We start from the raw sequence: 12,146 nt of genomic DNA on the forward strand, positions 1-12,146 counted from the left end.
ATCATTCATACTCCCGCATTGACTTCGCTATATCTGATAAATGGACACTACAACATATTAAAAAAGCTGCTATTTTACCCAAAGTTTGGTCAGACCATTCAGCCCTTAGTTTGCTTTGGGATGTGGAGGTGCATAGAGTCCCTCCTAGTTCTTGGTGCTTGGGGGATAATTTGCTATCCAATCTACAATCCAAACAAAAGATTTTCCAATCCCTATCAATGCATTTGGAGACTAATTCCCCAGGTGACACGTCTCGATTCAATTTCTGGTGCTCTTTAAAGGTGGTGATGCGAGGCTTTTCAATCCAATCTGCGGCCCGTTTTAGGACTTAAGCGTCAGGCTGATTTGGAATTACGTTTGGCAGATCTGGAAGTCAAACATAAATGCTCCCCTCAGAATTCTAAGCTCTATCGTCAGATACTTAAACTTTGGGAAGAGTGGAATATAATAGCATTGCAAGAAGTTCATAAAGCCATCTTGAGGTTGAACCAAAAATTTTATGTACAAGGTGATAGAGCTGGCCGTATGTTGGCACACAAGTTGAGAGGGAAACTTGCAAGGGAACAAATCTGAGCAGTCTTCAACCCCGTGGGGGCTAAAGTGACGGATCCTAAGCAGATGGCGGTTGCATTTGCAGAATATTATTGTAATCTTTATAATTTAGTTAGGGATTCCCTAGTTCCGCAACCCACAGCTGACAGTATTGCCAAAAAAATTTCTAGTGTACATTTGCCTACACTGGACGAGGTTGCAGTATCTGCCCTTGGTAATCTATGGACAGAGGCTGAATTGGAAAGGGTTATTGACTCTTTGCCTCTGAATAAGGCCCCTGATCCTGATGGATATATTAATTGCTGATTGAGTCCATTATTCCCTTCTCTTAGCCATCAGGACCAGGTTGGATTTGTCTGTGGCAGACAAGCCGCGGACAACACTAATCGTGTTATCAATGTTATTGAGTCCTTCTCCGCCTTCAATGAACCTCTACTTCTTTTATCACTGGACGCGGAGAAGACCTTTTGATAGGCTTCATTGGGGATACTTAAAGTCTTTTTGTGTTGCAACAATTTGGGTTCTCGGGAAGAGCCCTGTCTTCCATTATGGCCCTTTATTCCAGCCCATCAGCTAGAGTTATGGTGAATGGTATTCTCTCCCCCACTATCTCTATAGCTAATGGCGCTCGTCAGGGGTGCCCCCTAATTACTGTTTATTTTCCCCCTATTTCTTTCTGTATCCTTTCCCCCTTCCCCTTTTATGCGTTTATACTTCTAATAAAAAAATGTTTCAGAAACAAAATTTATAATGTTTGCAAGCATTATACACTTAAATGGCAAAAGTCATGGGATAGTGGTATGTAAAGGTAATTGTAGGTGATGTCACCATACTGTGACATCTTGGACATGCCCAGACCTGCATAAGTTGCAATCTGACATCCAGGGGTGCAGATAGTGGGGGGGTGTGGGTACTAATTAGCCGGGCCCAGGCATGTGGAGGGGCACCCCCCCATCCCCCACTGTCTTATCTGTCAGCATCCCAGCACATGCTGCTGTGTGCTGGGTTGGGCTGCAGAGAGAACAGAGAGGCTAATCGCTGCCGCTGAGCAGCTGAAGCAGATTCTCCTCTCCTCTGCCTATGGGGGGGAGCAATCACACTGATCGTGCCCCCCCCCCAATCAGTGCCTGGGCCTGTGGCAGCTCTTGGTGGGCATGTTGACATCTCATGAGTCAGTCTGAACACCAGCTAGGCTGCTCATGGCAAGGTGATGTGAATTATTGTAGTTCGAACGGGGCATGATAGTGGGTGCTCGATGGATTGGACATTCCATTTCCAAAGTTGTGCAGGCTGTCCAGAATTGTCCGTGGTAACAGACGAGTGACACTGGCTCAAATAACATCCACATGTAATGTAGATTATACCAGACGTATATCCAGCAGGTCAGTGCAGCATTCTTTAGCTTCCATGGGATATGGGCGCAGAAGACCCACCGGAGTGCCCCTTTTAACACTACAACACTGGACACAGCGTCTCACCTGGGCTCGTGACGTTGCTAATTAGCCCTGTGGACTGGCAATATGTGCCGTGTTCCAATGAATCTTGGTACCAGTTGTTTCAGGCTGATGGTAGGGTTCAGGTGTAGCGCAGACCCTATGGGACCCCAGTTGTCAACAAGGAACCGTGCAGCTGGTGTTGGTTCCACAGTGCTGTGGATTGTGTTTATGTGACAATGGTTGGATCTGATGGTCCACCTGGACATGTCATTGACTGGTAACTGCTACTTTGTATTGCTTGATGACCATTTGCAGCCCTTCATGGACTTCATGAATTTCCACAACAATGGAATATTCCAGCAGGGTAATGCACAGTGCCATCAGTCCCAAGTTGTCCAGAATTGGTTCTATAAGTATTGTGGAGAGTTCTGATGAATGGTGTGGCCACCATGTTCACTCAACAAGAACCCAATTGAGCGTTTTTGGGACATGGTGGAGAGGTGCATTCGCTCTCAAGATCCTGCACCTACACGTATCAGCGAGCTGTGGGAAGATATACAGACGGAATTTTCTTAACTCCCATGGCCCATGTTTACAGTTGAAGCAATTTTAATATGCCCGATTAGTCCTCTTTTAGAACCAGTCAATCGGTAATTATAAAAACTGAAATTACAGTTTTCTTCTTCAGGGTCCACAGGGCTCCAAAGGGAGACCTTGGGGGTGTAGGTGGTGATTGAGGACCGGGCACCATGCAGTTAAAGCTTTCAGCTCCCAGGATGCATTGGTCCATCCCCCTATACCCCGAGCCAGAGGCACCTCAGTTTCGACGGTGCCCGGCAGAGTCGGGTCACCATTCTGCAGTGGGCTGCTTAGGCAGCCCAAATAAGTTTATTTTTATTTTTTTTTAGTAATTTATCTGTGAACGGGTAGCAGCAGACTGTCCGCAGCACGTCTGCGCTACCGCTCTGTCACCCCTCCGGGCAACTTGCATTGTCTCGCTGAAGGTGCATGTCTCTGCTCTATCCATTTAGTTTAAGCGTAAACATGTTCCACTACCAGATGTACACACCTTCCTCCAGGGTGTCCTCCGTATACACCTCCCCTTTGTCCCTCCAGTGGCTCAATGGGATTTGTCAGTAGTTCTCTATGACTTCCGGGGTCCTCCATTTCAACCCCTGGAATCTGTGGAACTCAAGTGGCTCACAGCAAAGACTCTTTATCTTCTGGCTATGGCATCCGCCAGAAGGGTTTCAGATTTAGGGGCGCTCTCCTGTCACTCCCCATTTCTGATATTCCATCAGGACAGGGCTGTGCTTCGGACTCACCCTGGTTTACTTTCAAAAGTTGTTACTCGTTTACACATTAATGAGGAAATTGTAGTCTCGGCCTTTCAATCACCAGACCTATCAGCAGGTGAGCCCACTTTGGATGTGGTCCGTGCCTACAGGATCTACGAGGACCATACTGGTTCTCTTTGGAAATCAGACTCCTTATTTGTGTTCTATGGATTTCACAAGAAGGGATGGCCATCCAACAAACAGACATTGGCTAGATGGCTTCGCATGGCTATCTCACAGGCTTACTCGCAGGCAGGCCTTCCTGTACTGTTACTGCTCATTCTACTCGTTCTGTGGGTCCCTTGTGGGCAGCTCGCCGTGGCACCGTAGCTGAACAGCTTTGTAAGGCGGCCACGTAGTCGTCTGTCCATACCTTTCTGAGGTTCTATGCCTTTGATACATTTGCCTCTAATAATGCTTCCTTTGGACTGTCATGATGTGGCCTGGGATCAGCCTTTACTCACCGCTGAACTGGCGTCCTTGGTCTCCGAGGCGTTCGGACACCATGGGTAGTGGTGAGTTATGGCTGAGGATTCTCCCTGGGGTCTGCTAGGGCTTCCGTGCGTATGTCCTGGTTCCCGTGGTGGCGGTCATAGGCGCAGCCATGTTAGTTCATCATACCTGATCAGTCTCCTCCAATGGCTGTCATGCTGTCTTTCAGCTGATCTCATGACTGAATGTTGCTGTTTCCTTGTGACATCCTTCTCATGTTCCAGAGGCTGTATTACTCTCCTCAGTGTTCCTGGTTTCCTGTTGTCTTCTGTGACCTCACTACCTGTGTTCCTGTACCAGTCCGTGTCCGCACCTCCGGTGCATCTCAAGAGCAGCTTTGTGTACTTATTTCCAGTGTTCCTGTATCCTCAGTGTATCCAGTACTTGTGTCTTCATGTTCGAACTTCCCATGTGTCTCAAATAGTAACTTTGTGTACTCAGTTCCTGTGTCCCAATACAAGTTCATTCATGCACCTCCGGTGCGTCTCAAAGCACCTCTTTGTGTACTTATTACCTGGACCTCAGTACAAGTTCATCTCTGCACCTCCAGTACGTTCCCAGAGCATACTGTACTCAGTTCCTGTGTTTCAGTACAAGTCCGTCCCTGCACCCCCGGTGCGTCCCCAGTGCATCTTTGTCTTCTCAATACCCGGATCACAGTACAAGTTCATATCTGCACCTCCCGTGCGTCTCAAGTGTATTCCCGCGTACTCACTCCCATGTACTCTTGCAAGTTTGGTTCAAGAGTTCCAGTGTGTCTCAAGTGGGTCGATGGCCGGGCAGTGCACACTTGCACGAGCCCCAGAGCGAGTGAAAAATCACTCGCTCCGGGGCTCGCTACAAGACAGGGCGGCTGTCGATGTTGATCGACAGCTCGCCTCGTTTTGTAGGCGGGTCGGGGGGGTGGCTGCACAAACGGAGGCGTTCCCGAAGTAGTGAACTTCCTGCTCTATTAGAGCAGGAAGTTCACTGGGTCTCATCGCAAGCCCAATGGTCGCGATAATCGCGACCATCGCCATGCCACCCACTAAAGCTGTGGTTGGTCACCCACAGCTTATGAGCGGCCTGGAGGCCGGGGTAAAAAAAAAAAATGGCCCGCCCTGTTTCAGAGCGAGCGCTCGCAAATAGCGAGTGCCTCTGAAACAGGGCCTTTAATCTGTCACCCCCGTCACTGCTTCACGGCTCTCCTAACCCCCCGGTTCTTGACCTCAGCAGAGGTATTCCTAGTGCCCAGTTGTGACAGAAACGCCGGATTCTCCTCTCAGGAGTGTCCCCACCCTTGAATAACTGCTTTGGGACATCCCCAAGTTCTCCCTGTGGAGCCCTGTGGACCCTGAAGAAGAAAACGAGTTATGGTAAAACTTACCTTTGTTAACTCTCTGTGAAGCCAGGCCCTGACGCACCTGGCTTCACATGGGTTATGTTTCTGGTCACCGGTTTCCTGTCTCCTTCTACGTATGAGTGTGATTCTTGTGTTCACCAATCTTCCTTCTCTCTTCTCCTCCTCCGTCCTTTGGCTTGTCACAAACTGAGGTACCTCTGGGTCAGGGGTGGGGTATAGGGGGATGGATCAATGCATCCTGGGAGCTGAAAGCTTTAACTTCGTGCTGCCCGGTCCTCAAGGTCTCCCTGTAGAATTTCGAACAAAGAGCGTTAACAAAGGTAAGTTTTACCATAACTCTCATTTTTTTAATTTTAAGCATTTTTAGTTGCTTTTATTGCTCAGATAGTGTTTGCAGCACTTTTTCTTAACAGTTCTCCTGTGCTCTTCTTAATTTTCATTTGCAGACCTGTCACAGTGAAAGGTCCGCTTCAATTCAGTGGACGGAGACATTTATTTTAGCATTTAATTATTATGTCTTCTTAACATAGCATTGTATATTTTTAGTACCTCTTTGGCAAAAAAATATTACTTCTGATTCAAAATGCATTTAGTGATTATCAGTGGCATAAGTTCATGCCAGGCGCCCAGAGGCAAAATAGACGATGGTGCCCCCTCTTAGGCTCCGGCTTGCTCCAGACCCCCCTCTGTCTCTAGCTTCAACCAGTCCCCAGTGTCTATCCAGCCACCCCCCAGTGTCTCTCCAGCCAGCCCCCTCTGTCTCTTCAGCCAGCCTCCTCTGTCTCTTCAGCCAGCACCCACTGTCTCACCTGCCAGCCCCCTTCCTTTGCCTCTTCAACCAGCCCCCACTGTCTCACCTGACAGCGCCCCTCTCTCGGTCTCTCCAGCTAGCACCCCTAGTGTCTCTTCAGCCAACCCCTCTATGTATCGCCTGTCAGCCCCCATTGCCAACCACCTCTCTGTCTCACCTGCCAGCCCCCCTCTGTCTGTCTCCCCAGCCAGCCAACACTGACAGCTGCCTCTCTGTCTCTCCTGCCAGCCCCCCTCTCTCTGTCTCGCCAGCCAGCCAACACTGTCTCTCTTGCCAGCGCCCCTGTGTCTCCAGCTAGCCCCCATTGTGTCTCCAGCCAGCCCCATTATGTCTCCGGCTACATCTTTCTGCTCCTCTACATGCCGCAGCTCCTTTGATTGTTGGTTCAATAAAGTTTTTTTTGTTTATAGTAACTTGCAAGAACAAAAAAATATTTTTTGCACTTCCACCAGCCGCCACTGGTGGTGCCTGAAGAGCGGAGACAGCGGCTCTACGGAAGGTATGTACCCCATAAATAGATCCATCTGTATCTGCTGTCTGCCCAGTGTGCCGGGCTTGACAGCTGAAATGGGCAGGCATTTTCAATCGCCCGCCCATTTGAGCTATCAATCACCGCCGGGTCCCGCAGCATGTGTACGAGCGATCGGCGGGTCGCCCATACACACCAGCAGATGACTGATATATCTTGCAGATTAATCGGCCATCTGCTCTGCTGCACAGCAGATCGGATATGTCTGTGAATGCTGTCGTTCACAGACAGATCCGCTGTACACACCCGGCGATGTACTACAGATAAATACGGCCTGGCATTATATCAGTGTGTATCCAGCTTGCTCCTAGGAGCAGGGTCCTCCTCCATAATGTCTCACAGCCCTCTTTTCTAGCACTTCAATGAGAGCCTTCACCTTCCCTGCCGTAGTGTACTGAGAATTGTTGTGCTAATTATTATTTATGCTCTGTTTATGTTTTGGTTACTGTATCGTAATGTAATGTTCTGTGTACCCTGCACTGCCCTTCTGTTGACATATGTACAGCGCTGCGGACCACTTGTCGCGCCTTATAAATAAAATGTAATAATAATAATAGGTGTGTACCCAGCTTTAGACTTACTTTTTACTTTAAACTACAGTACAAGCTACAATAATATCTCCCTGTATTGTATGCTAATATTACTATCATGGTTTTTAAAACCTGAGCAAGTATTGCTATCTGTGTATTTAGTTAAGTACTGTACAGTGTGTAGCGTTACTTTTAAATATACTTTTTTTCCTACAGTACTGTATGTTGAAATAATATTTACCTTTGTCTCTTTCAGTCTGTTTCTCATCGTTCTTGTGATATCGGACATTATGTCTCTGGTAAGTAATGGTTAGATTTTCCTTTCTAATAAAGCTGGCAAGCTGTGTTCCAATAATTAATTTCAGTAGCGCTCACAGGGGGGTTTCTGAGTACCTAGAACCCCCCCTGACAGACTGTAGTGCAGGCCCCAAGTTAATAAGCCCCCCCCCGCCCAACGGGTCAATTGGAAGGAGGCGGAGCCAATATGACGCAATTCAATATAATTGCGTCATTTTGCTCTGCCCCTCTTGATTGACCCGTGAAGCACGGCATTTTGCTGCAAGGGGGAGGGGCCTAATGGCATGGTGCCAGACTGCCGCAAGGTAAATGTGTGTAATATATATGTGACATATATGTGTGTGTGTAAGGTATGTGTGACGTGTGTGTATATGTGTGTGTATATATATGTGTATGTATATATAGATACACAGTATATAAAAAAGCGTGTATATATATATATATATATATATATATATGTGTATGTACTGTATGTATGTGTGTGTATGGAAATCCCCCTGTAAACATCCTGCGTTTGACCCTGCCTTTTACAATATACAGAACATTAGTGCACAGAGGGAATTGTATGTTTTACAGAAATGGATAGGTATAAGCAGAAACTCTTTCAACAAGTTCTTTCACATTCTATAATCTAGTGAGCACCGCCACTTCTCTATTATAAGTATATTCCATTTATACTATATTTGACAGTGTATACAGTGGCTTTGTCATCATATGTTTAAATATATACTATTCTACTATAATAAGCCTGTGCGATGTATTTCCTTTTCCCCAAATTTCCCTTTTTTATACATTCTATAATCAGTCACAGTCCATAAATACCATGTTGCAAAATGAAAGGCCAGAAGGGCGCTAAAATTGTATTTCTTATTCCTCTTGTTGAAGAAAGAAATAGTTTAGAACATAAGTAGGAGTGGTTCTGGACCTGCACATCTTATTTGAAGTGAAATATGCAATTTTAAGACAATTCATTTCAGAAGAACCCAGAAAACAGGGTTGTTTCCGTGAAGTACAAAAAACATGTTTCCTCTTTTAAGCGATTGCTTGAACATTGTTATCGTCTTGTCAAATAATTAAAAAATATAGAAAATATATATAACAACAATGGTATTGATATAGCGCTACACCCAAATTGTCTATATATAGTAGTGTCCTTTTTATACTTCTTTGTTCCAATATCATTTTCAGGTGGCTGCTGTATGTTCTAGGGGTGTGCACCGGCCAGTTTTCGTGTTTTGGATCTGGATCTTTTTTCGTGTTTTGGATCTGGATTGGTTTTGCCAAAACCACCCTTCCGTGTTTTGGGTTCTGGGTTTTGTGTTTTGGATCTGTATTTTTTTTTAAAAAAGCATAAAAACAGTAAAATCACAGAATTTGTGGGTTTTTCTGCTCCTATGCTATTATTAACCTCAATAACCTTAATTTCCACTCATTTCCAGTCTATTCTGAACACCTCACACCTCACAATAGTGATTTTATGTCCAAAAGGTTGCACCGAGGTAGCTGGATGACTATGCTAAGCGACACGAGTGGGCAGCACAAACACGTGGCCCATCTAGGAGTGACACTGCAGTGGCAGACAGGATGGCAGTTTGAAAAACTAGGCCCCAAACAGTACATAATGCAAAGAAAAAAAAGAGGTGCAAGATGGAATTGTCCTTGGGCCCTCCCACCCACCCTTATGTTGTATAAACAGGACATGCACACTTTAGCAAACCAATCATTTCAGCGCCAGGGTCTGCCACACGACTGTGGCTGAAATGATTGGTTCATTTGAGCCCCCACAAAACAAGCTGGCAATTAATCTGTCCCTGCACAAACTGGCTCTACGGAGGCAAGATGTCGTCCTCATCCTCCTCATCCACCGATTCCTCACCCTCTTCAGTGTTGTGTACATCCTCATCCTCACAGAGTATTAATTCGTCCCCGCTGGAATCCACCACCACAGGTCCGTCTGTACGTTCTGGAGGCTGGTCTCCCTGGAAGAGTTGATCATTCATTTTTATGAACATCATCGTCTTAATATTTTGTGGAAGCAACCTCCTACGCCTTTCGCTGACAAGGTTCCTGGCTGCACTAAACACTCTTTCGGAGTACACACTGGAGGGGGGGCAACTCAGGTAAAATAGAGCCAGTTTGTACAGGGGCCTCCAAATTGCCTCTTTTTTCTGCCAGTACAGGTACGGACTGTCTGACATGCCTACTTGGATGCTGTCACCGACATAATCCTCCACTATTCTGTCAGTGTTGACAGTATCATATGCAGTGACAGTAGACATGTCAGAAATTGTTGCCAGGTCCGTCATTCCGGACCAGATGTCCAACCTTGGTCCTGCCTGCCCTGCATCACCGCCAGCGGGTTGCTTAGGATACCTAAGTTTTTTCCTGGCAGCCCCAGTTGCGGGAGAAAATGAAGAAGGAGCTGTTGACGCGTCACGTTCCGCTTCAGCTGACAGTGTTTTCACCAGCAGGTCTTTCCACCTCTGCAGGCTTGTGTCGGCCGGAAAGAGAGACACCAAATAGGCTTTAAACCTAAGATCGAGCACGGTGGCCAAAATGTAGTGGTCTGATTTCAACAGATTGACCACCCTGGAATCCTGGCAAAGTGGATGAAGGGCTTCATCCACAAGTCCCACATGCCGAGTGGAATCGCTCTGTCTTAGCTCCTCCTTCACTTTCTCCAGCTGCTTCTGCAAAAGCCTGATGAGGGGAATGACCTGACTCAAGCTGGCAGTGTCTGAACTGACTTCACGAGTGGCAAGTTCAAAGGGCTGGAGAACCTTGCATAACACGGAAATCATTCTCCACTGCGCTTGAGTCAGGTGCATACCCCCTCCTTTGCCTATGTCATAAGTGGATGTATAGGCTTCAATGGCCTTTTGCTGCTCCTCCATTTTCTGAAGCATATAGAGGGTTGAGTTCCACCGCGTCACAACCTCTTGCTTCAGGTGATGGTGGAGCAGGTTCAAGAGTGTTTGCTGGCGCTCCAGTCTTCAGCATGCAGTCGCTGAATAGCGAAAGTGGCCAGAAATTTTTCGGCCCACCCAAAGCGTCTCCTGCACGCCCCTGTCGCTTTTCAGAAAATTCTGCACCACCAACTTTATTGTGTGAGCAAAACATGGGACGTGCTGGAATTTGCCCAGATGTAATGCCCGCACAATATTGGTGGCGTTGTCAGATATCACAAATCCCCAGGAGAGTCTAAGTGGGGTAAGCCACTGGGCGATGATTTCCCTCAGTTTCTCTAAGAGGTTGTCGGTGGTGTGCCTCTTACTGAAACCGGTGATACACAGCGTAGCCTGCCTTGGAACGAGCTGGCGTTTCTGAGATGCTGCTACTGGTGACGCTGCTGTTGTTGCTGCATAAGGTGATACATCTACCCAGTGGGCTGTCACAGTCATATAGTCCTTAGTCTGCCCTATTCCACTTGTCCACATGTCCGTGGTTAAGTGGACATTGGGTACAACCGCATTTTTCAGGACACTGAGGACACTTTTTCTGATGTTTCTGTACAGTCTCGGTATCGCCTGCCTAGTGAAGGTGGAATCTAGACGGGATTTGGAACCCGGGGACACACTACCTCCATCAATTGTCTAAATCCCACTGCACTAATGGCGGATACCGAACGCACGTCTAACACCAACATAGCAGTCAAGGCCTCAGTTATACGTTTTGCTTCAGGATGACTGCTGTCGTACTTCATCCTCCTCACTAAGGACTGTTGGAGGGTCAATTGTTTAGTAAAAGTAGTGGTGTTCCTACTTCCTCTCTGGGATGATGAACGACTCCCAGCAGCAGCAACAGCAGCAGCGGCAGCAGTAGGCGTAGCAATGCAGGATCCTCCGGAGGAATCCCGGATAGGAGAGTCAGTCATGCCAGTGACATGGCCTGCAGGACTACTTCCGATCCTGACTAAGGAGGAAATTGACGAGGAGGGAGTTGACGGTGTGGTTTGCAGGCGCTTGGATACAACAGGACAACGGGATTTAGGTGTCCCTGGACTGCTTACGGTCTTAGCCAAAGTTTCTGAACTTGACAGTAACTTTTTATGAACGTGCTGCAGATGCCGTATAAGGGAGGATGTTCCTAGGCGGTTAACGTCCCTACCCCTACTTATTTCACCTTTACATATGGTACATATGGCAAGACAGTTGTTGTCTGGATTTGGATAGAAATATTGCCAGACCAAAGAGGTGGAATGTTTGGTCTTCTGCCCAGGCATGACCGTGATTGGCTTTTTCATCCCACGGACAACAACTGTCTCCCCCGGAGCCTGATTTAAACAAACCACATCACCATCAGAATCCTCCTCGCCAACTTCCTCCTCAGCGCCAGCTACACCAGTATCCTCATCCTGTTGTACTTCAGCAGTGACATCTTCAATTTGCATATCAGCAAGTGGACTGTGGGTGCTCCTTTCAGCACTTGCAGGGGGCGTGCAAATGGTGGAAAGAGCCACCTCTTCCCGTCCTGTGCTGGGAAGGTCAGGCATCGCAACCGCCACCACACTTGGACTCTCCTTGGGGATTTGTGATATCTTCTTAGAACGCACAGTTCTTCACTGTGCTTTTGCCAGCTTAACTCGTTTGATTTTTTTAGCGGGAGGAGGGCTTCCATCGTCATGTGAAGCTGAACCACTAGTCATGAACATAGGGAAAGACCTTAGCTGTTCCTTGCCACTCCGTGTCGTGAATGGCATATTGGCAAGTTTACGTTTCTCCTCAGATGATTTCAATGTTTTTTTTAAGGTCATTTTCCTGAACTTTGTCATTTGGGATTATATGTGCCCTCTACTATGACATTGGGCATCGGCCTTGGCA

At 47.1% G+C, this 12,146-nt stretch overlaps 1 protein-coding gene across 5 annotated transcripts in view; it reads left to right on the forward strand.

The window, feature by feature from the left end:
• Nucleotides 1-12,146, forward strand: part of PIGN (phosphatidylinositol glycan anchor biosynthesis class N) — a 491,207-nt gene that overhangs the window by 431,893 nt on the left and 47,168 nt on the right. For all 5 annotated transcript variants that reach the window (XM_088471817.1, XM_088471818.1, XM_088471815.1 and 2 more), the window contains one exon: nt 7,286-7,328. In XM_088471817.1, coding sequence (XP_088327943.1) covers nt 7,286-7,328 — 43 coding nt within the window. The remainder of the gene's footprint in view (nt 1-7,285; nt 7,329-12,146) is intronic.

Source organism: Taudactylus pleione, unplaced genomic scaffold (assembly GCF_031769625.1).
Source record: "Taudactylus pleione unplaced genomic scaffold, aTauple2 ptg000116l, whole genome shotgun sequence".
Taxonomy (NCBI): Eukaryota; Metazoa; Chordata; class Amphibia; order Anura; family Myobatrachidae; genus Taudactylus; species Taudactylus pleione.